Raw genomic sequence first — 23,471 nt, 5'->3', positions numbered from 1 at the left:
TGAATGTGAAGGTACTCTTCCAAGGTCATTCAACTAGTTAATAAAACATCAATCTCATTTGTTAAGCATCTACCATGAATATTACCTTAATCTCAGTGATCACATGAGTCCCACTTTACTGAAAAGGAAACCGAGGGTCACAGAGGTTCTGTGACCCGCAACAAAGTTACACAGCAAGTGGCAGAGCTGGTATGGAACCCAGGTCTATCTGGACTCCACTACACCAGTGTTGATCCAATGTGACAAATGAAAGGCTGGCATCGTAAGAAGCTGTTTCTTGTTTAGAGGAAGTGACATAATTAATAAACACTAACGAAACAGGAATGAATGGGAGGGTCCTCCCCTTGAGATCCAGGGACAGAAAAAAAATGGTTACCCTATGGCTCTTCCCTTCTCTTTACTCTCACTTTGCATTTTGTCTGGAAACCCTCTGAGAACAAGCAAGACCTGTATACTTATACTGCTCCCAGCTTGAGCTGAGAAGCAGGCAGGGAAGGGGAAATGCCTGCTCTCTGCCAGGAGAGGCCTGAATTCAGCCAGGTCAGGCTCAGGAAACTAGGACAGCCTCCCAGTTGGACCCATTCTAGCTCTTGAGTATGACTAGTTGAGTATGACTAGTTATTTGGCTTGAAATCAATTTGCCAAATATCGGACACACCTATATTTAAATACATAGTGTAAGAAGGGTTCTAAAGTCCAGTCTGAATGGGTTACCAGGCTTTTAGAATCACTCCATTTCCCTTTCATTAGCTGATGGTAAATAAGCAGCTGCTCTGATTTAGTGGATTAGCTGAGGCCCAGCAGGGGCCCTTGACTCAGTGACTTGTGGTCTCAGCCAAACAGGGTTATGTGGCTCTCTGAATGGCAGATGGTAAAATTTGTCTTTAAAAAAGATCACAGAACAATAATGACTTCATCAATGCTTAAAAAACGGCTGACTTGGGAGTTTCACTTTATGTTAATTAAAGATACACAGTGGAGCAAAGATCAATGGGGAATATATTGGTTTGTAATCTAGAAGATCTGGCCAGATGCCAGCTTTGCTTCATACAAACTTACGTAACCTTGAAAAGTCACCAACCACCATGCTTCAGTCTTAAATCTAAATGGAAGCAGTTTAATTACTCAACCTCATCAACCCATTTTGATTCTAAAATCCTATTATTCAATGTTGGTGACTCTAAGAAATGTATAGTCCAGAAGGCCCAAAACAAGTTCTAGTTAGATTTTCTTCAAAAAAAAAAGAACTCTAATAAAACTAAAAGAATAAATTATTATTTATCTACAAGTGTTCCTCTTCTTAATTAGAATCTTGAGTCATGATCCACATTATATGTGTATATGAAACTAAAAATACTGGCACAAACACACTGGCTAATTCATATTGGGTCAAATAAGTGGTTGATACATGCAGTCAGTTTGTGGTTTTTTGGTCATGTGGCACAGCTTGTGGGATCTTAGTTCCCCGACCAGGGATCGAACCCAGGGCCTTGGCAGTGGAAGTGCCGAATCCTAACCACTGGACTGCCAGGGAATTCCACAAAAAGTTAGTTTTAAAAGAATCACATTCTAGGGCTTCCCTGGTGGCGCAGTGGTTGGGAGTCTGCCTGCTAATGCAGGGGACACGGGTTCGAGCCTTGGTCCAGAAGGATCCCACATGGTGCAGAGCAACTAGGCCCGTGAGCCACAACTACTGAGCCTGTGCATCTGGAGCCTGTGCTCCGCAACAGGAGAGGCCGCGATAGTGAGAGACCCGCGCACCGCGATGAAAGAGTGGCCCCCGCTTGCCACAACTAGAGGAAGCCCTCGCACAGAAACGAAGACCCAACACAGCAAAAAAAAAAATAAACTCCTACCCCCATCTTCTTAAAAAAAAAAAAGAATCACATTCTAATGTTTTTGCAAATAATCACTCCAGCAGTGGCCTAGGTCAAAAACCTGAGCCATTAAAACAGGATCCCTTTCCTCTAATCCACATCATGTTCTGTCTTCCTGCAATGCCATCCTTACTTCACCTCCTAACCTTTCATCTCCTGGGCCTGGTGTCGGAAACTAGATCCCTAGCACTGCAGGTGACGGTTCTAAGCCACCCTATATATGACTTTACACCTGTAGGTCAGCGTGTTCAAATACCACAGCCATGGTCCTGGGTCAGGAGCCATGGCTGCAGTGTAACCAGGCAGACACAGCTCCTAATGTAAAAATTATTATCAGCTGAGACCAAAGTGTAGCGTGCTGTGGACAGATATGAAAGTGTGGCTTGATTGAGATCAGAGGGTCAGGGAGGATTAGAGGATGAGGAAGCAACACTTGAACTGAATTCTGACAGATGTGCAGATGTTAGTGAGACAGAGAGTAGGGGGCAGAAACCTTTCAAGCCTGAGAAACTGCCTGCCTTAAAGCCTAAGGCAGGAAGTTGCTGGGTATGTTTGGGGAACAGCCACGAAGACAGTGTGGTTGGAAGTGAGAATGGGGAAGGGACCCAAGAGGAAGATGGGTTGGGGATTTTATTCTGAGTGCAGTGAGAAACTGCAGGATTGTAAGCAGAGCAGAGATAACAATCGTGTTTGCATTAATAACATGATATCCACGCACTTAGCAAGGCACTCTGCTTGATGCTAAGGGCACAATGGTAAGCCCAGATAGATCACCATTTCCAGCAGAGAAAGGGGTGGGGGAGGGGAAGAAACGCAGGCCTTGGCAGGAGTCCAGGCAAGAGGATATGGTGATGGTGTAGCACTTGGGATTGAGAAGTGGATGGACTCAAAATATAGTTTGAGATGAAACTGACATAACTTGATGACGGAGTGGGAGTGGGGGTGAGGAGGGGCCCATCAAGAATGACTCCCAGCCTTCTTTCTTGGCTGATAAGAGTGAGAGAATCGAAAATTTCAGTTTCTCATTCTTTCTTACCCTTCCCTGCAACTTTATGCTCTATATGCCGCTTTTTATTCAAATACCTTCCCCAGAAGTCAAAGTGTGATGATTGCACAGACTCCGAGATAACACAAGCGACAAAGATTAAAAATACAAATATGTTCAAGATCTTTTTACTTTCCCATATTTTTGTTATGAGAGTACTTTCATACTTCAAACATTAAGATTATAGGAAAATCTGTTCAGAAGCCATTTAATCATACTAGAATTATCTATGAGAGGTAGATTTTTAAAATGTAAACATTCTTGTTTATATCCCTAATTTAGCCTAAGGACGCTTCAGTTTAACTTTTCATCTAACAAGGATAAAATACAAATGAACTAAAACCAAGAGCCAAACTATTCTTTTGGAAAATCTTCAAATCCATATTTTAAATCGAATTTTATGGATATTAATTCAAAATAAATAATAAATCTATGCTCTAAGACCGGGGAAGTTCCCTGAGCTCTGATCAAATTTTTCCCTTTCTACATAGTAGTAGAAAGGGATACAGTAGTATTTTTCACTTACGTTAAAAAAGAAAAAAGCTAAGATCTCTTGCTAATGTTACCTAAACTTGTTACCTAAAAGCTTTCCTACTCTGGTACATTTCCAGTGAGAATGGTGATATGTGCATATAGTCCAGTCAACTTAAGTGTTTGTTGCTTAATTATGTGTAAAGAATTTGAAAGCAAGATAAACTATTGCAGTGACATTCCAGCTTCTTTTAGAGGTCATTCCTTTATACCTGCTGTTTACAAAAGGCAAGGGGGATTGTTTTTCTTTTTTAGAGGTAATTCCTCCAAACCTGCTCTTTACAAAAACAAGACAAAGCGTTTTCTTTCAATTCTTGAGAGTTTAGGCTTATTTTACTTTGGAAACTGAGGATGAAATTTTACCTGAGTACTTATAAGGGTAACAAAAATAAATCGGGCTTCCCTGGTGGCGCAGTGGTTGAGAGTCCGCCTGCCGATGCAGGGGACATGGGTCCGTGCCCCGGTCCGGGAAGATCCCACATGCCACGGAGCGGCTGGGCCCGTGAGCCATAGCCGCTGAGCCTGCGCGTCCGGAGCCTGTGCTCTGCAATGGGAGAGGCCACAACAGTGAGAGGCCAGCGTACCGCAAAAAAAGAAAAAAAAAAAAAAAAAAAAGAAAAAATAAAGTAAATCTGCCCAAAATATAAAATATCCTCAATCAGAAGTTTAAAAAAAGTTCAAACAGAAGTTCAGGTTAGTTAAAGCATTTTTGCTTTAGTAGTAACTTACAGCCAATTGGTAAATTTCAATTAAGCTTTAAATGAATAGTAGTAAAATACTGACCTAAGTATTATTAATATGGTAGTTACTGCATTTCTGTACAAAGATTGTAACTTTTACTATTATTGTTCTATGTAAAAAGTTTATGATTGTATGCTAAAATTTCAGACACAGACCCTCAATTTTAGTCAAAAAGGTTCTATTACATAAAGCAGATCATATGTAAAGAGAAACCCAGCTTAAAGTTTCAATAGGCTGATGGTATTAAGCCCATCTGGTGGAAGCAGCCACCCCTGTGCCCCAGTTCCGGCTCTGCCACTTACTGTGTGACCTCAGGCAATGGACTTCATCTGTTGGGGCCTCAGTGTTCTCATCCATAAAATAGGCATAGTAATATTACCTCGTAGGAATGTCATGAGAATTAAGTAAAATATGATTGTGCTGCAAATGGGTTACAGGTGTGTCCCAGACGCTGCTTCCCGCCTCACTCCAGCTGCCGTTGTTACTGGCTGAATTGTGTCCCCCCTACCAAATTCACGTTGATGTCCTAACCCCCAGTACCTCAGAATATGACTGTTTGGAGGTAGTGCCTTTAAAGAGGTAACTAAGTGAAAATGCGGTCACCGGGGTGAGCCCTAATCCAGTATGAGTGGTGTCCTTATAAGGAAATTAGGACAAACACAAAGGAAGCCCACGTGAAGACACAGGGAGGAAAAGATGGATGGGAGGCCTCAGAAGAAACCAATCCTGCCAACACCTTGATCTCAGACTTTCAGCCTCCGGAATTGTGAGAAAATAAATCTCTGTCGTTTAGGCCACCCAGTCTGTCGTATTCGTTATAGCAGCCCTACCTAGCAAACTAATATGCCGGTCATGGCCAGCGGTGCCTGGAGTCCTCTAACTGAAGGGTACTGGATAAGCCTTTTTTGTGCACCACGATATGGAAAAGGTTTCAGAAGCCCTAAGATACAGACCTAACACACCTGGCTTTCCTCCTGGCCTACAGTAAAGACTCAATATGTGCCAGATATCGTTATTATTCCAATTTATGAAAACCTAGGTGTAAGCATCTATAATGAGACTCTCACATTCCTCAGCATCATTTAACCGGTTGCTCACGTTTACAACACAAGAACCAAATGCAGAAAAATACACAGAGGAGAGGTAGAAAGAGGAGTTTCGAGAAACAGAGGGCCAAGCACAAGAACAGCAGCTCATTTTAATGGCAAGAGCTCAAGTCTTCCCAAGGCTAGCCCTCTACTGACAGAAAACCAGAGATTCACCTGCAAAAGTGACAAAGTCGTTTCAGCAATCTGAAAGCATAATATTCTACTAATCCCCAAGAAGTACAGTTTGTATGTCTGCACTTATTAAAACAAGTATTTAAATTGTGCAAGCTTAGTACAAAATAAGTTGGGAAAAAATTAGCCAGCAATTTCTCAGACACAATAGAAACATTTTTACGTACGTGTCATTTCCTTTGGGTGCAGTCACTGAACTTTAAAATTGAGGATGCCACCCTGGCGGTTAAGACTCCATACTCCCAATGCAGGGAGCACAGGTTTGATCCCTCGTCGGGGAACTAAGATCCCGCATGCAGCACGGTGTGGCCAAAACAAACAAAAAAACCAATGAAACCGTAAAATTGAGGATTTCCTTCAAAGGGGCAGAATGTGTATTTGGGACACAGAAGAGAGGCTTGATTTATAAAGCTATCCTTTTCTCACTTCCCTTTGACAGCTGGTCAGATAACCCAGAACTCTTCCAGAAGAGATTTTCATGGCTGAGACTGGCTCTCACGCTAGAGATGGGTAGGCCTGTGCCACAGGAGCCACTAGCCACCTGTGGCTACCAAGTGCTCACAATGTGGCGTGACTGAGGAACTAGGTTTTATTTTTAATTAATTCTAATATAAATTTTAAAACTGATACTTGTTTCAGTTATTGGGGAAAAAATGTCTGAAACTACTTGAATATGTGAATCTAGGTTTTCAACTGTAAATTGTATAAATCCTAAAAACAGATCAAGTGTGTCCCATGAACATCAGCGTCCAAACTGAGTGTGCAGTAAATGTAAAATACACACCAGATTTTGAAGATGTAGTATGAAAAAATGAATGTCAAGTATTATTATATTTTAATATTGAATATTTACATGTTGAAATATTTGGCACATGTTGGATTAAATAAGCGATTTTATTAAAATTAATCTCACTTTCTTCTTATGTTTTTAACGTGGCTACTAGAAAATTTTAAATTACACATGTGGCTCACATTACATTTATCTAAGCGCAGAGGCAGACTGTCATAAAGCTAGTTAAACTTGACTTGTAAATAGTCATACGACCATACTTCCTGAATAATCATCCAGCTACCCAGAGTGAGTAGTTAAGCATTTATCTGCTTTAATACTATATATCTCCTGGAGAAAATGTGGGCCAGTAGGCTTTGAAAAGCTGGTAAAAACACTGCACTTCAACAATAAGGTTAAGGTAAATAGTTTAAATGACTGAAGTCAAAGAACCTGAAATAATATTTAGGGCATAAGTGTATTTGTAAAAATTATATCTCTAGTCGGGCCTAGTTTAACATACCTTGGTTGACACATATAAGATAAATCATTTATGAATTTCTGACTTATATACAGTAAAATATACTTTGCTAGATATGTTAGAAAACTGCTTTCATCTTCTCTCAAACCTTAACAATTCTATATTACTTTAACCTCCCAACACTTATTTGACTCAGGTGGAAATCAAAGATCTCTAAAACAAAGTGACTGACATGAAGATCCTGTTAATTTTAGGGGTGGTTACCCCAACTCTCCACCAGCATTATGTTAACTAACATACACTAGTGCCCACCTTTTCTCAAAAATCTTCTACCAGTTTACTTGAGAGAAAGTGGTCAGCGTATTCAACAAAATAGGCTGAGCTGGAAAAAACGTAACCCAAACGTAATTTAATCTTCTGACGATTATTTAAAATCACACAACTACAGACACACACTGGCTACTAAGTCTCTGAGGCTCAAAATTATTTTTAAGATTAGGAGAATTTACTTTTAAAAATTATGTGTCTATTTTGTGAGATTTAATCTACTTTGCAATAAAAATAGATTATAAGTTCCTATCTAAAAAGTTATCAGACACAATACATAGATCAACATTTTCAGAGATCAATTCGATTCCAGTAGAGTATATTTAACATAAGTTACACTGAATTTTATATTCCAGGATAATTAAGAAAGCTTTAACTTCACCATGGAGATCAAATATCAAAGCTGACAAAAATTCAGAATTTATTTGGGGTGAATATCTCGATCCAATTGCATACTATTAGCCTTTTAAATTAAATTTTTAACAACCTGCTTTTAAAAAACATGTAAATCTATGTTTCTCAGAAAAGTCGAGTTTAGAATTTAAAAAAATAATCCTATTCTTTTGGCTTTCTTGTTTTGTGAATGTTGAGTTAAAATAGACATTTAGGTCATGTTGTCTTTGACTCTATCTTACACACGACATGATGAGCCCACTGTACCACACAGAGGTTAAACCTTGAGAAATTACTCTGTCTTAGGGGACTGGAAGTTATTAAAAGGACGGAGTCCCCAAAGTTGTAATCTGTCATATTCGGCCCCAACTTGTCTTGTAGTGGCAATTGTGTTGCCTAAGGGGGAAGGGACAACGAACCATTGTACCCAACACAACATATGACTTTCTTCATTCTAAAAAATAAAAAAATATAACTGGAAAAGTCAGCAAGACCATGACTATGGCTGTGAACGTTTAATACTCACAAAAGAGTTTAATGCAATGCCCCCAAAGAAAAGTTACACAAGTCTTTAAGAGACGTAGTAAATGAAAATGAAAACCATTCATCAATATTGAAATGCTAAATCCAAATCAGTATTAGATATAAGACATGATCTACACATCTTGCCTCTTGGATGGACGCTATCGGCTGGCTCAGTGAGCTACCACATCTCTGTAAGAATCTGTAAGTGAGCGTTGCAGAAAGCCTGACTTCAAGCACGCAATCCAGTCACAGCGGGCTGACGCAGAAGAGGCCGACGGAGCAGCCAGGCACGTGTTCGGGTCAGCTCTGCTCCTGGCTGAGCGGCGTGGACTGGGGCACCTGGTGGGCGGGTGGTGGCGGAGCAGGCTCCTGTGTCAGCTGTAGGTGCTGAGCCGGATCTGAAGCACTTGCTAAATGGAGCTCCCCTGTTTGCTCTTGATGGGCGTGAAGATGTTCCAGAGTTTCCTTGGAAAGTGTGATGACGTGCACTGGCTCGGTCTGTGAGGGTTCCATCTGGCTTTCAATCATATTGAGGCTTTGAATGTGTTCTGTTTGCTCCTGTTGAGCTGAAAGAATTAAGTTCTGCAGTTGCTCTGGCTGCTGCGTGAGCAGGGTGAGGTTAGCAGCCTGGTCTGCCGTCATGTTCTGGGAACTCTCTGCAGCGACGATGCTGATTCCTTGGCTAGGACCAGGCATGAAATTGATGTTATGTACAGAATCAGTTACAAGAAGCTGAATTTCCTGCTCTCCGGAGGTAGAGAGTTGATAGGGCTGCAGCTGAAGAATATTCCTGACCTCTTCAGCATTATTATTGCCGGAAACGCTGCTGGCATCGGACGCATGTTTCTCTTTGCTATGAATTTTTAAGTGAGCCTTCAAGTTGTCTAAGCGAGCAAACTGTAAGTTACACTCAGGGCAGGAGAAAGGCTTTTTGCCCGTGTGCAGAATGCAGTGTCTCCTCTTGGCACTCGAGTCAGAGAAGGATTTGCCACACACGGTACAGGAATATGGCTTTTCTCCTCTACGAAAAAGTATACATTTCATTTTAAAAACAGGAAGATCTATTTATCACTTCCTGACCATTTAGGGAGAAGCAGTCAAGAAGAGGGGAAAATCAACCTGACTGGGAAGCATAAGTCATGGGTTCTCTTACTAACTTAAGTACTTGGACCAAGTCACGCCTGCCATGGACTTCAGTTTCTAATCTTAAGAAAAAAAAAAAAGAATGGCAGGGAGGGGTGTTTGAGGACAGGTGGTAGATGGGGCTGTGATGCTGGGTCAGATATGATAAAACTTGATGATTCCACAGTGTGTATTTCAGATAAGAAGGTAAATAGTAATAAATTACACACCAAGTTCTTTTTTGTTTTTAGCTCTCACAGCCAATCTTTAGATTCTAGAAGCCAAATAAATATATATGATTGATTTCAATATTAAAAATTTGAGTAGCCCCCAATTATCTGTGTTAGAAGAACTACTAAATCAAATCCGGAAATAAGCTGTGTGAGCAAATAATTTATTCAGAAAATATTAAATATTTAGTTTTGACTGAAGATAAATCAAAATTTAAGAAATGACATCAATAACGCAAACTTTTGCTGGCCAGAATCAGTTTTCCTGATTTGGCCTAAGTGAGGAATTTCTTTATTGAAAAGATAAAACAAAATAATAAACTGCCCAGGAAATTCTACTAGAGTAATAATCTGGGGAAAAGGACTATATAGGGAATGTATGTCACCCTACTGAACACCAGGGTTGGATGAGGACTCCATGTGAGAAAAGGATCTGCCAAACTTTACCGATGGATCCTGATGTGGGTCTGAAGAGAGCTCTTTGCTGTGAAAGATTTGCCACAGATTTCACAAGTAAATGGCTTCTCACCTAAAAAAGGGGAAAGCATTCAGAAATATACGTCCAAAATAAAACAAAAAGCAAAAACCACCCCATAGTTTCACAATATAAAAAAGAACAAAGGCAATACCACTTGAACCCTCCATAAGCATGAGTGAATGAATGAAGCACTTAGCGAGCACCTACTACGTACCTGAGTACTGTGTCCTAGGTGCCAGGAGGATACAGAGAAAGTGGGTACGGTTCTTTCCCTCAAACACTTAAACACTGAAACAAGGGGGTAAGTGATTCTACGAAGGACACACATTCGCTCCTGTACAGTCCACCCTTAGGTAACTTACACTCCCACACTTTACTGCTTGACCTTCCCAAGGGCCCCTGAGTACCAGGGTGACTTGTGGATTATTCACATTTATATCTACCTTCCCAGTGTATCCAGAACCTAACCACTTCTCACCACCTCCACTGCCACCCCTGGCCCAGGCCGCCATCACCTCCCTACAGCAGCCTCCTTGTGAGTTTGCCCACTTCTGCTCTGCTTCCCTGTCGTCCACAATGAATGAGGCGACTGGAGTGACCCTTTGCACAGTCAGATCCTATCACGCTCTGCTGCAAGTGCTCGAATGGCTCCCCATCCCATCCAGAGATAAAAGCCAAAGCCCTGGGCCTACAAGGAATCACAGCTCTGACAGATCTGTCTACCCACTGCCACTCCTCACCCCAAACCCGCCTAACCTCACCAGGTACTCTCCCCTGCTCATCACACAGCCCCTGGAGAGGCCCTGAACACCACACCCCAAGCAAGCCACGCTCAGGGCCCTCGCACTCATCATCCCCTCCCTCTCCCTGGCATGTCTCCCCCAGGGTCTCCCAGTGTGGTTCACTCTCCACACTGCCTTCAAGTCTCTGCTCAAGTGTCACATTACCAGTGAGGCTTTATCACCACCCAAAGCACTGCCCCAGCATGTCTTGGTCCACTTCCCAAGTCAGTTTTCCCACAATGCTATCGCCGCCTTATATACCGTATGTTATTTATTATACCTATCTCTCCCAGTCTTATGTAGGATGATCTGAGTCTGCCTACTCCTAGGACCCCAGTGCCTAGAACTGGGCCTTGCACACTGTTCCAGAAATCCTTGTTGAGTAAATGAATTTCACAGAGTGGGAACTGAGGCCCACATAAGATGTCGTGACTGTTCCACACGCCTAGTGGGGTCTGGCATTTTTTTTTTTTAAGAAATAAATTTATTTATCTATCTATCTATTTATTTATTTATGGCTGCATTGGGTCTTCGTTATTGCACACAGGCTTTTTCTAGTTGCGGTGAGGGGGGCCTACTTTTCATTGCGGTGCGTGGACCTCTCATTGCGGTGGCTTCTCTTGTTGTGGAACACGGGCTCTAGGCGCATGGCCTCAGTAGTTGTGGCTCGCAGGCTCTAGAGCGCGGGCTCAGTAGTTGTGGCAAACGGGCTTAGTTGCTCCGCGGCATGTGGGATCTTCCTGGACCAGGGATCGAACCTGTGTCCCCTGCACTGGCAGGCGGATTCTTAACCACTGAGCCACCAGGGAAGTCCCTGACAATTTTAATAAGGCTTCAACAGCATTTATTTAGCGCTAGTTTATACACTGCACATACAATGACAGACTGCCATGCCCTCCAGAAATGCAACTAAGTGATCCTAACGCAGGCAAGGGAACTATGAATTTGAAAAAAAAAGAAGAAAAAGAAAAATCCCACTTAACTATATAACAAGGGATGAGTGAAGTGGGGGATGGTCAGGTAGCTTCCCTTTCACAGCATCTACTAGAAAATTCAGGTGAGATGTTTCCCCAAGTTCAATCTAGGCAGAGGACACTTGTGACAATTGGGGTGAGTCTGCGTCTTTGCAGCAGTAACTCTTACCACTCCAAAGGTTAAAACCAGGCCACGGTCATTCTTTCCACAGCTTTCCAACCAGAGCTGCGTTCTATTCTGATCTCGGTTTTTCTCCCTCTCCCAATTCCAAGACCGAGTACCTGCTCTGTCCGCCTGTCACTGTAAAGTTCTGTGTGGGGAGCACATACAACAACGTTCACGTTATCATTCAATTCCATCTGGGGTTGCAACACCTCAGGAATTTTGTTGGCAAATGTTTTCAATACTGGAAACTCTTTCCAGAAACATCCTCGAGCACAGTAAGAAGGCAAATTTTCCTAGCCAACGTGAATCTGGGGAAAGTCTTCCTACTCCTCTGGTTCCTAACTTGTTCTGGTAACGGTTACACGGCTCCACTGCCTCCGGTTCACCGACACATTCCTTCTTCCTTTGCCTCAGCTCTACAAGGATGGGCGGACCCTCAACAAAGCACGGAGCTGAGAAACAAAAAGGAAACCAAAGACAGGATCACAGCCTCAAAAAGATACACGTGGTAATCAAGTACAGCGGCAGGGCTGTAGCTGACTAAACACTCAAATGAGTGGTATCAACAATTCTGCGGACAGGATGCGTGAGGACGAGGCAGGAGCTGGCTGGACTGGAGAGAGGCCCCATTCAGGTACTAGGATAAGCAGAATGACCAAACAGCGGGTGTCGGAAATGACCACAGGGAGGACAAAGAGGGATGAGGATTCGCTCTGACGAGCGTGGGACCTAAAAGGTGAGGCCAGGCCACGAAGAGCCGTAAATTCCAGGCAGTGGACCCGTGGAACTTCTGGACGTTTTTAGCAGAAGACAGACGGGACAAAGTACTAAGAAAATATATGTGGGGACGGTGGGTAGGGGCGGCTGTAGGAATCTGTGTAACAGTCTAAGCCACAGTGCCGAGGCCTGGACCAGGAGGTGCAGGAAGCAGACAGAGAGGAAAGAGAAAAGGTGAGGTGACAGGGCCTGGGTGGCAGCGGGGCCAGAAGGGAGTTGGTTACAGGAGGATCAGACAATGGCAATGAAAGGACAGGGCAGAGACACGAGTGCAGGTTTCACCCAGGGGGATGCTGACAGAAATATTTAAGTAACTCAGAAGTTTTCCTTCCAGACCCTCTCCTCAGCTGTGCATGCCACTCACCCCACCCCACTCTGACGACCTGTGAATCCCCATCCCAGCTCCAGAGGGTACCGACTCCTGCGGGCTTGTTGGGTAGCATGGCCGGGTTTCCTACCCCATTGGCTCAAACCCACGTGACCATCTTGGTTAACACAGCAGCATCCAGCCCCTGACCCAGCCAGGCCCGATAGTCCAGTCTGCTCCGAGTGCACATTCGACTGGCAATCTAGTTCTGTACATTTAAATTCCTCAAACAGCTGCTTTCGTTTTCTTCAAAAATCAACAACGTTCACTGTAGAAGACTCAAATAATACTGAAAAGCACAAAAAACACTCAGAATTCCCCTGTAGATTGCCACCTCACACTGTGATGAAACCTTTACAGGCGTCTCTGTGCACACACACAGGTGATATACTATGTACACCATGAGATCGGCCAGTGCATGCTGGTCTGTAACGTCAAACGGGAATGGAAAATTCATCTTAAAAAAATGGTTAAAAACAAACAAACAGACATTTTAAAATGGTGTTTTGTGTTCCACTATGTATCTTGTCCAAAATTTACCTAACTAATCCCTTACTGAGGGACATTTAGGTCACTTTTAAGCCTGTGACATTATAAACAATCCTGCTTACGTTGAACATCCTTACGCAAACATCTTTTCCCAACTGGACAGCTTACCTTTTGATTCACATTGCCAAAGTTCTTTCCAGGAAGTTCCCAAATTCCTTTCCCATCAACAGAACTTAAAGATGCCCACTTCCTCACATATTTGTCAATCTAATGGGCCAAAAGAAATGCACATTTCTTTTTCCCTGACAATTAATGCAGTTAACATCATTTCAGACGTCTACTGGCCATTCCTATGTCTTTTTCTGTGATATGCCTTTCAGGTCCCCCTGCCCAGTTTTCTCCTGGGCACTCATGTTCCCATATTTGGGCTATTAACACTTCGTCACATATGCAGTGACTCTTTTTTTCCCAGACTAAAAATCTCGTAAGTACATCTCTTCTGTCCACTCTCTTGACTTGAAGGCCTTCATCTTTCTTCCCCAGAGCCTGGTAACTGGCTCATCCCCAGGACCTTCCCTCTCTGACCATCCTCCTGGGGCTGCCTGAGTCCTTTTCAGTGCACGAACCAAAATATGCCTCCTCTCTGCCCAAAGACCACCCCCCGCTTCACCAGGGGCCTGCCCCTTGTCAGCAATCTCAGTCTAGCTGTTCACCGTGGAATTCCTCACTACGGCCCTTGGATGCCAGCCTCTCACATCGTCAACCCCACGCATCCTGTTCCTGTCTGGAAACACCTCTTCCAGCTTCCTCTGTCTGTCTAGCACTTACTCTGGCTTCAAGACTCAGGTTCTTCCTCTGGGACGCTTTCCCAGACCTTCCCAGGGAAAGTGAAACACTTCTGTCCCTATGTTCACACCTCTACTGGGGCTCGTATGACGCTGTACTGAGGTTCTTACTAGATCACATGTAAACTCTGGAAGGGTATGTTACAGTGAGGGACCCCCACGTCTCTCAAAGTTGGGGATGAGCAACGTTAAAGGATAGTCTGAAAACGTGGCTGAGATTTAGGAAGCTTCAAATCCAATCCAACAAAATGAGGCTGTGAATGAATGAAAGCTGTGGCTCAATTAACTGTGTCACAGGCAGGGGATCTACCTGGGAGTAGGGGGAGCCCACAGGGGAGGATCAGTGTTTACCTAACACCACACAAGGGACAGGGACACTGGAGGGCTGGGACTCTACTGCGGTCAGAGGCCATGCACCAGGCTTCTCCATGACCTGGGCTAATTCTCTGAACTTGCCCCCAGCTCACCAAGCAATCTTGGGATCACTAACTTGGTTTGCAGGTACAGTGATGTCAGGAAGGCAGTACTGCAGACAACAGAGAGGTGCAGTCCCTTTGTTAAGTGAACACACTCGATGGTTTATCACTCCTTTGCTTGGCATGGCTTGGCTCAGTTCCTGAAAGCCTGACCAGCTCCAGGTATAGGGAAAGAACTGAGCTGCAGTGACCTCGTTGGCACTGCCTGTCACCTTGCTTCCCTTTCAAATTGCATCCGTCCCCCCCCCCGCCACTGAACATGCCCTCTAGGGAAGAAAGCACCTCTTGTTTATCTCTGATTTTTTTGTGCTTGGCAAAGGATATCTAACCCAGAGAGAGTTTGCACTTAAAGAGCTAAGAGAAGAGAGTCTTGGTTTTCCCATGGGTGTGGCCCTCTCGGGCAGGACCCGCCTGCCCTGCTGGCAGCTGTCCTCACCACTGTCCGTGGAGGCTGAGCGCTAGCTCTGCCAAGCAGCCTCTCCCAAACCTTCCTCTCTGCCCGGGGAGCAGGCAAGCGGCACCCCAACTCTTTTCAACACCAATACTGTGCATATTCTCCAGGCTAAGGACAGAAGGGTCACAGTCTCTGCTTCCAAGAGCCCAATCTTTTGACGGGTTTGACCTCTTATCTCTCAGTCAGACAAACCACTTTACAGAGTCCCCGTCATCTCCTCTCGCACCCATCGCATCCTCCACTTCTCTCTTCTGCTCCTCAGGGTAGCGGGTGGAGCAGAGTTTGCTGGGATCCTGGAGAGAGGACTCGTGCTGCTTTCACCCCCAGTTCAGGCCTGGTTCTCCTCAGAAAGACCAGAAGCCTCACTGACACCTTATGCTCAGAAGATGAAACATCTCACCCCGGGCACTGCGCCACGTAACCGAGACAGCTCGGCTCTCCTCCACCTCCGCCCTCCTGTGGGGGTTCTCTTCACAGCCCCACACGCTGCCTACAGGCCCCTGTGTAAGCACGGGAATCTCGACTGCTGCTCGCGGCGCCCCCTGAGCTCGGGCGCAGATACCCAGCCGTCTCCTCCGCTCGAGCACCTGGGTGCCAAACAGACGTCTCACGCCCCATGTGTCTAAAGTCTAACTCTCCATTTGTCCCTCCGTCTTCCCCGGGTTCTCACCCTTCTGGCTGCTTCTGCCTCCCCTCCGCTCACCCCCATATCCAATCACGGGCCCATCACGGGAGTCTTCCTTCAGAATACATCTGGCGCTGGGCCACTCGCCGCCTCCCCACCACTGCCGCCCTGCACCAAGCCCTGCGCCAAGCCCTGCACCAAGCCCCTGTCCAGCACCGCCTCCTAATGGGTCTTTCCACCCTCCTACGGGCGCCTCCGCCCCTGCCTCACCCCTACGGGCACCTCCGCCCCTGCCTCACCCCACATGGGCCCCCCCCCCCACCGGCGGCTGTGATCCTATTAAAATTCTCCGTTACATCATGTCACTCCTCGCAGTAAAGCCATCCCACTCAGAATAAAATCCAAAGTCTTTACTGTGCCTTCAGAAGTTCTTAGGCGTAAGCGCACACTAGAAAAACCTGGGGAGCTTTTAAAAATGCCAATTCCAAGGCCTCATCCCCAGTCACTTCAATCAGAATCTCTGGGGGTGGGACCAGGCTTTGTCTTTTTTAAAGCTTCTCAGGAGGTCGAAGCACACAGCCAGGCCGGGAACCCCGTGTCACACGGGCTCCAGCAGCCTCTGATGTCCACCCACACTACACACTCCTACTCCCACCGCCCCGGCTCTGCCCCGGCACCACTCTGCACCTCGGTCTGCTCTGCCTAGGATGCTCTTCTCCGGGGTAGACACGACGGCTCACTCACTCCCCACAGCACGCAGATCTCCATCTAAGATGGCACGTCATCAGCAAGGCCTTCCCAGACAAGCCCCTACGTCAAAGGGCAGCTCCCCCTCCTGCCTCCTGCCCCTACGTTTAGTCCTTCAGAGCACTTAGCCCCACCTAACAGGTTACTCACTCGCTTGTTCTTTGTCTCCTGTTTGAATGTTAACCCCTCAAGAGCAGGGGCTCTGTCCATCTCAGGCAGTGCTGTATCCTCAGGGCCCACAACAGTGCCTGGTACCCAGTGCCTGGTACTGTTCAGTAAATATGTGTTAAGTGGGTGAATTAAATTTCACAGAACCTATTAATGATGTCTGTAGAAAGACTCTATAGAGATCCATTTTCATAAAACTCATACCTTATGAGATATTTAAGAAAGTAAATGACTTTAAGAAAAATTGTGTTTTCAAAAAAATGTCCAAAGCAACAAAAAGCAATCTGATATACAATGTTGGTAGACAATTTAACAGACTCATTAAACTATCAATCTAGAATAGGAAGCTTTTCTTAGAAAAACTAACAGGTTTCTTTTTAAGAAATGCTTCTTACCCAAAGTTCTAAAAGGCCCACATTTTCGCTTTTCTGATCTTAAATGAAAAAATTTGACCTGCCCTAATTGATCCTGCCTCCTCTTCAACCTGGAAGCTGATTTTTCTGGAGGCAGTGATGCTTAAGTTATAAGTACTGGTTCTAGGAGAGAAAGTGGAAAAATCCTCAGTGCCTGTGCTGCCTTAGTGTCTGCTTCGTTTTCTAAAAAGTTTATCTTGATAATCTTCAATGCTGAGATAAATTAAAATTTAAACACGCAACCTGATTCAGACTTGTACTATTTTGTGGTATTAGATGAGGTTTCATTTACGAACAATGCTCAGTAAGTACGCTCCATTTTGCTAACCTACAGACATGTGATGTCCCCACAGGATTGTGTGACAGCATTCTGCCTGGGCTTTTTACGTGACCTACTTATAAAATTCCCACACAATTTACAAAAACACAGTCTGAGGAGGGGACTCCCAGTACTTCATTTCTCGCTCCCCTAAAAACATAAAGCACACTAGAAAGACAGGGTGAGATGGACTTTTACCTGTGTGTGTCCGCAGATGTTTCTTTAGCTGAGACACATCCATGAATTTGCGGCGGCAGTGGTTACATTCCGGTAACGAGTGGCCTTGTCGCAACAATAAAAAAAGTGTCAGTGCATATATGCTGTCCCTGCATTTCTTCAGTGATTTGTGTTAAAGCACTTCCCTGAAAAATAATCACTTTAAATATGGTGCTTTAATAACACAACAATTTTTAAATTAAATTTGGTAAGTTAATAGTTTCCTAGGCATCTCGACTCACTGCTTCCCCAACAGAGGTGGGACCCTTCCAGTCTCCCTAAGTGTTATCTCCTTCTTCCCTCAACGCACTGGTGTCACTGTGGCCAACCGATCTCAAATGATGCTCCTAATCCCCCCTCCATTTATTATCAGTTGGCAGGAAAGAAAAAAGGACAATAGGTGGAGTCAGGCTGCAGAAAGCCTGGACTGATGGCTATGGGGTGGTGACACCTCTGTCCAGGCACCACTAACAGCTATTCGACTGGTGCCCTCTTAGTCAACTGGTGCCTTGAACAATACCAATTTTGCAGGGTTTCTGCGTGTGGCACCGAAACTGCAATATAAAAATTTAATATAAATCACAAGGTAGCAGAGAGTAACCCAAGGACACCTAATTTAGATTGCTTTTTAAGAACTATTTCCCTAAAAACTCATTTATCTTCTACAACATGAACCTACTGTTTCGGAAACAATTTGTATTTGCGTTTCTCCCCCAGCCAATCCAAATTTTCTCTCACTGTATTGTACCTGTATGAACTCGGTAATGGCTCTTTAGTTGTCTTTTCTGGCTGAAATATTTTCCACACTGATCACATGTAAAAGACTTCTGTCCTGCCAAACAAAACACGCAAAAAACTATAAAGAACTGGAATGCTCACTAATAAGGTAAGTATCACAGTGGGCCCAGATCCCCGTTTTCTACAAATAACACAAGTGACTTGTCTACAAACCCAAATGCCTTCAGAGTCTACCACAGTAACATAAATGTGCAAAAGCAGGTAAGGCAACAGGGAGTGATGGAGACCGGGGCAGAACTGGAGAATTCAAGTTCCCCCCCAAAGGCATCCAAAGTAAAATAATTCTAAACTCTGGTGCTTAAACAAGTCATGACTGCACTCCCGGCAGCCAGTTTATAAACCCTAGTTTAAGGCTCAATGCTGCACGGAACTCTAAGCTACACTCTGACAGATGCACAATTCTGTCTTTCAACGGTATCATGTGGGGAATGATACGAGGCTGAGAAAAGACCATTTAGATCACGGTAATGCCCACCCCAGGAAGGGGGACCTGGTGGCAGCTGGCTCCCCGGCGCAAGCCCGCTACCTGAGTGCAGGCTCATGTGCTCCAACAGCGAGTGCTTGGTGGTGAGAGCCTTGCTGCACACGGTGCAGGTGTACGGCCGCTCGCCTGTGTGCATCCGGGTGTGGACCTGCAGCGAGTGCTTCTGGGCAAAGCCTTTTCCACACTCATTACATTTGAAAGGTCGCTCCCCTGGAATAAGAGCCCCAGAAACATGATGTAAGCAAGAATCTGCACATCCTTCTGTCCCCTCCCAAATTAAAACAACAGTGAACAGGAGAGACAACATCAGCAATAACATTTTGCAAGATGGAGCTAGACGAGTCCTACACCAGCGGTGAGGAGCGCTGGGATACACACAACCTAATTTAAGACAGAGCCTCCACGAGGTCAGGAATTGGTGGCACCTGTTATCTCTGAAAATAGGGGTGAGGGAGGATAAATGACAGTCCGTTTCAAAGGTAGTTAGGCCCCCCAGGTCCAGTCTCCTATTCCATGTAACCAGGAGACTGACCCTCTCCCCAGCAGGAGATGGAGACTGTTCTCTGAAGAGGGTAAATCGGATGAAGGATCCCTGGACTAGGGGTCTCAGGGTTAGAGGTCTCCTAGCGCAGTGGAGCCACTACCACAGGGAGAGCAAGTCAAAGTTCACATCTGGGATGAGACTCCCCCCAGCCTTCTGCCCCCTCCTGCGCTAGACGCTGGCAGCCAGGCCCACAGTCCCCAGGTGGGAGGTGGAGCATCTTCTCCTGGAATGCAAAGGGCCGGCAGTAAGAGAGCTGAAAATGTGATGCCGGGTATCAGCAAGATGCCTACAGGCCCTGTCTACATCTGCAGAGTTGCCAGTAGCTTTTAGCAAATCATTCTTGCATGTAATTAAACATGATAAAAAAAAAAATCTTTTAGCAAACCATTCTTGCATGTAATTAAACATGATTAAAAAAAAAATCACCAGACAGTCAAGGAAGGTCTTTAGTAGTAGAAATAGACACCAAAACGGATAAGAGAAAAAGCAGCTTGCAGAAAACAGACTGCCCAGAGTGAAGAAAGCATTAAAAATTAACAAATAAGTAAATGTTGTTATTAACAGGCTCACTAAAAACAAACAAAAAAAGAATTTAGAGAACAAAAGAGCTCCTAGAAGTAAAAAAAAATAAGAGTAGAAATAGAAAAACAATAAAAGTTGAAAGATAAAGTGGAAATCTCCCAAAAAGTAGAGCAGAAAGTGATGGAAAATAGGAGACAAAAGATAAGAAAATTAGAGGATGAGTCCAGGAGGTTCAACATCCAAATGGGAGGAGTTCCAGAAAGAGAGAGCAGAGTAAACAGAGGGGAATCATCTATGAAATAATTCATGAAACTTTTCTGGAACTAAAAGGTGGTTTTCCAGACTGTATGGATCTACTGGTAACCACTCAAATGGAAGAAAAGAGACCCATACTAAAGTGATTCAATGCAAAATTGCAGAAACCACTGGGAAAAGGGAAGATGCTACATGCTGTTTTCCTTAATGAATCTTGTAGAACTATTTAACTCCTTAAACTAGCCTCTGTCACAGTTCAACAAATATTTCTCAAGTGTCTACTGTGTTCAAAGGACCAAAATTCAGGGTCTCAGTCTATCTGTACTTAAAATCTCCGGGGAGCTTTTAAAAACACCAACACTCCAGGCAATGAAATCAGAAGCTCTGGGGCTGGGACCCAGGCCCTGGTAGTTTTAGAAGCTCCCTTGGAAACTAAAACAAGCAGCCAGGTTGAGAACCACACTGCTGGATGCTGCCAGGTCATAAGACAGCAGGCTGCTGGATGACAGGTTTTAAGTACCAGACCCTATACTTATGCTTACAATTAGGTTGAGGGGTAGATTACAGGTATATAACTACAGCCTGACCCAAAGCAGAGTGAGTTAGGTATGTTAAGAGAGAGCTCAAAGGAGGAGGGATTTGTGGCTAGGGCTGCACTGTCAGCCTAGCCACCATCTGAATGGTGGCTATTCAAATTAATTAAAATAAAATATTCAGGGGCTTCCCTGGTGGCGCAGTGGTTGAGAGTCCGCCTGCCGATGCAGGGGACACGGGTTCGAGCCCTGGTCCGGGAAGATCCCACATGCCGCGGAGCGGCTGGGCCCGTGAGCCATGGCCGCTGAGCCTGCGCGTCCGGAGCCTGTGCTCCGCAACGGGAGAGGCCACAACAGTGAGAGGCCCATGTACCGCAAAAAATAAATAAATAAAATAAAACAAAATATTCAGCTCTTTAGTCACACTCACCACATGTCAAGTGCTCAAAATACACCAGTGGCTAGTGGCCACCAAAATGGACAGCATAGATATAGAACATTTCCATACTCACAAAAGAGCTATTGGCCAGTACGGGGCTAGAGGGACCAAAAAGGAAAAGGCATTTACAGCTAGGTGGCTGAGTGACAGAGCTGTCCAGACAGATCTGGGCAGAAACACAGCTATGGTCAAGATGAGGAATCTTCAAGAATCATAAAGCATATTAACTTTGGCTACAGCTTGATTCCTGGACATTCAAGCCTTGAACCAACAACTTCAAATAAGTAGAGAGGTTCTGGAATCAGGTTCCTTGGGTTCAATTCCCACCTGTCACTACACGGATGCCCTGGGCAAGTTACCTTCAGCTTTCTAGACTTAGTCTTCGCATCTGCACAGTAGTAACTGTCTCACAGGACTGTTGTGAGAATTCAATGCAATAACATGTATACTTCATGCATGTATAATAACATGTATGCCCATAATAACATGCATGCCCATCACATAGACATTGCACAATAAATGAAAGCTGTTATTATTGTTACTTCTCCAAAACATATTCCAGTAAGCTGTGAAAGAGTAATTACCCGTGTGGCTTCTCTGGTGGATTGCTAAAAAGTGATTATACTTAAACACTTTGCCACAGTCTTTACAACGGGCCTCGGGGCCACCGGGGCGCTTCCTCCTTCCACAGACCCTCTTGGCTGAACCCTGGTCGTCTTCATCCCCAACTAGTTTATAATCTTTTAGTTTGACGGACCTCCGAATCCTCCGCTTGCTGCACCGATTCTGGTTGTCCTGCCCATCCTGGATCTTGGGATCACAGTTCTCATCTTTTTCAGCTGGCATTTCCTCCCCTCTACCTGGCTCACAAGCCGGCTCAGATTCTTCCAATTCTTTTGCTGGAATCTGTTCATTCAGTACACCATCGTCTCCCTCTTTAACCACAAAGTTTTGTCTATTCTGAACTGAATTGTTCACTCTCAGCTGTATTTCTTCCTCTGCAGCCAGTTCTGATTTCCCCTCCTGCAGACTGTTGACTTTTCTTGGTCTTCCCCGTTTCCTCTTTGGATGATCATTTTTCTTATTAGAAATAACAACCACTGGAGCGCCAGCTGTGTTCAAAGTCGGTGGCTTTGGGGAGCTATGATTATTTTGAAAGTCTGTGTAAGCCTTTACCAGGTCATAGACTTTTAAGAACTGGGCAGTAGCCAGGATTTGTTCTGTACTTTTCTCACTGGCCTGGAGACAACCCGTGTAGATAAATTCCAGCAGGATACTAAACGTGTCGGCAACCATGCCTTCCAGCATATAAATGGACTGGCCAATCTCCCCCTCTTCAGCAAACATCATTGAGAAGTACTCACTACTGGCAGCAAGTAAGGCTTTGTGGGCCCGGAAATGCACATTCTCTACGATTAAAGTAATGTCACAGAGGAAGCCTTTCTTCCTCTGATCCTCGAAACTGGCCAGGATGGTGTCACTGTGAGTGTCTGAGTGTACAACCAGCTGCCCAGAAGACTCTGATGATGTTTCTGCCATTTTCTTTAGAAGCCCAAGAAGGATTAAACCTGAAATAAGAAAATAATGTTTAAAAAGGAAGAGGCATTCTCTAACAAGATTAATCCCAGCCCAAAGGAACCTACTAGTCACTTCACTTTGTTGGCTAAATTTCATCATTTACCACTTTTAAAAGACTATTTAAAAACTTAGCTTTGGGTTCTCATTCCTATTGTACCATTACCCAGCTGGGTGAACTTCCGACATCCACGTGACCTCTCAGGGTCTGTTTTCTGCTCTGTAAAACGAAGGAATTGGGCTCAACCATCTCTAAAGTCCTTCCCTGCACTAACTTTCCATAGTTGCACAAACAGAAGAATGAAAACTACAGTGTCGTCGATTTTACATATTATTAGTCATTTTGTCTGTTACACAAAAATAGAAAGAGCGAAGAAAAACAAAGTGAATTGGGGTAGCTGCAATGAAGTAATAATAACGTATCCGGCCTCCCTCTGGAAAGGCGGCGCGGACCGCCCAGGCTGGCGCCCGACGGTGCGGGGAGCTGAGGGCGCGCGATTCCCCGGAGCCCGCCGAGCTGGGAGCGGGCCGCGGGGGAGGCCCCTACCTCCGACCCTGGACCTCTTGGGCCGGGCCCGCGAGCTGCCGGCTGGGGAGGGGTCGACACGGCTGCGGTGCCGCGCCACCGACGGATGGCCAGTGGCGGACCTACCTCTCCGGACGCCCGGCAGAGTCCAAATCGCGGGTGGCCCACACGGGGCCTG

General features: G+C 44.9%; 1 protein-coding gene across 1 annotated transcript; it reads right to left on the bottom strand.

Annotated features, from left to right (window-relative positions):
• Positions 1-7,211: 7,211 nt before the first annotated feature.
• Positions 7,212-22,731, bottom strand: ZBTB24 (zinc finger and BTB domain containing 24). The gene is made up of 6 exons (XM_065889087.1): positions 21,777-22,731; positions 18,942-19,109; positions 18,366-18,449; positions 17,600-17,683; positions 9,769-9,850; positions 7,212-8,990 (listed from the first exon to the last, which is right to left on the bottom strand). Exons 1-6 carry the CDS (start codon positions 22,729-22,731, stop codon positions 8,270-8,272), a joined length of 2,094 nt encoding a protein of 697 aa, XP_065745159.1. The 3' UTR covers positions 7,212-8,269.
• Between the last annotated feature and the right edge of the window lie 740 nt (positions 22,732-23,471).

This window comes from Phocoena phocoena, chromosome 12 (genome assembly GCF_963924675.1).
Source record: "Phocoena phocoena chromosome 12, mPhoPho1.1, whole genome shotgun sequence".
Lineage (NCBI taxonomy): Eukaryota > Metazoa > Chordata > Mammalia > Artiodactyla > Phocoenidae > Phocoena > Phocoena phocoena.
This window is presented reverse-complemented; position numbering and strand designations above follow the sequence as displayed.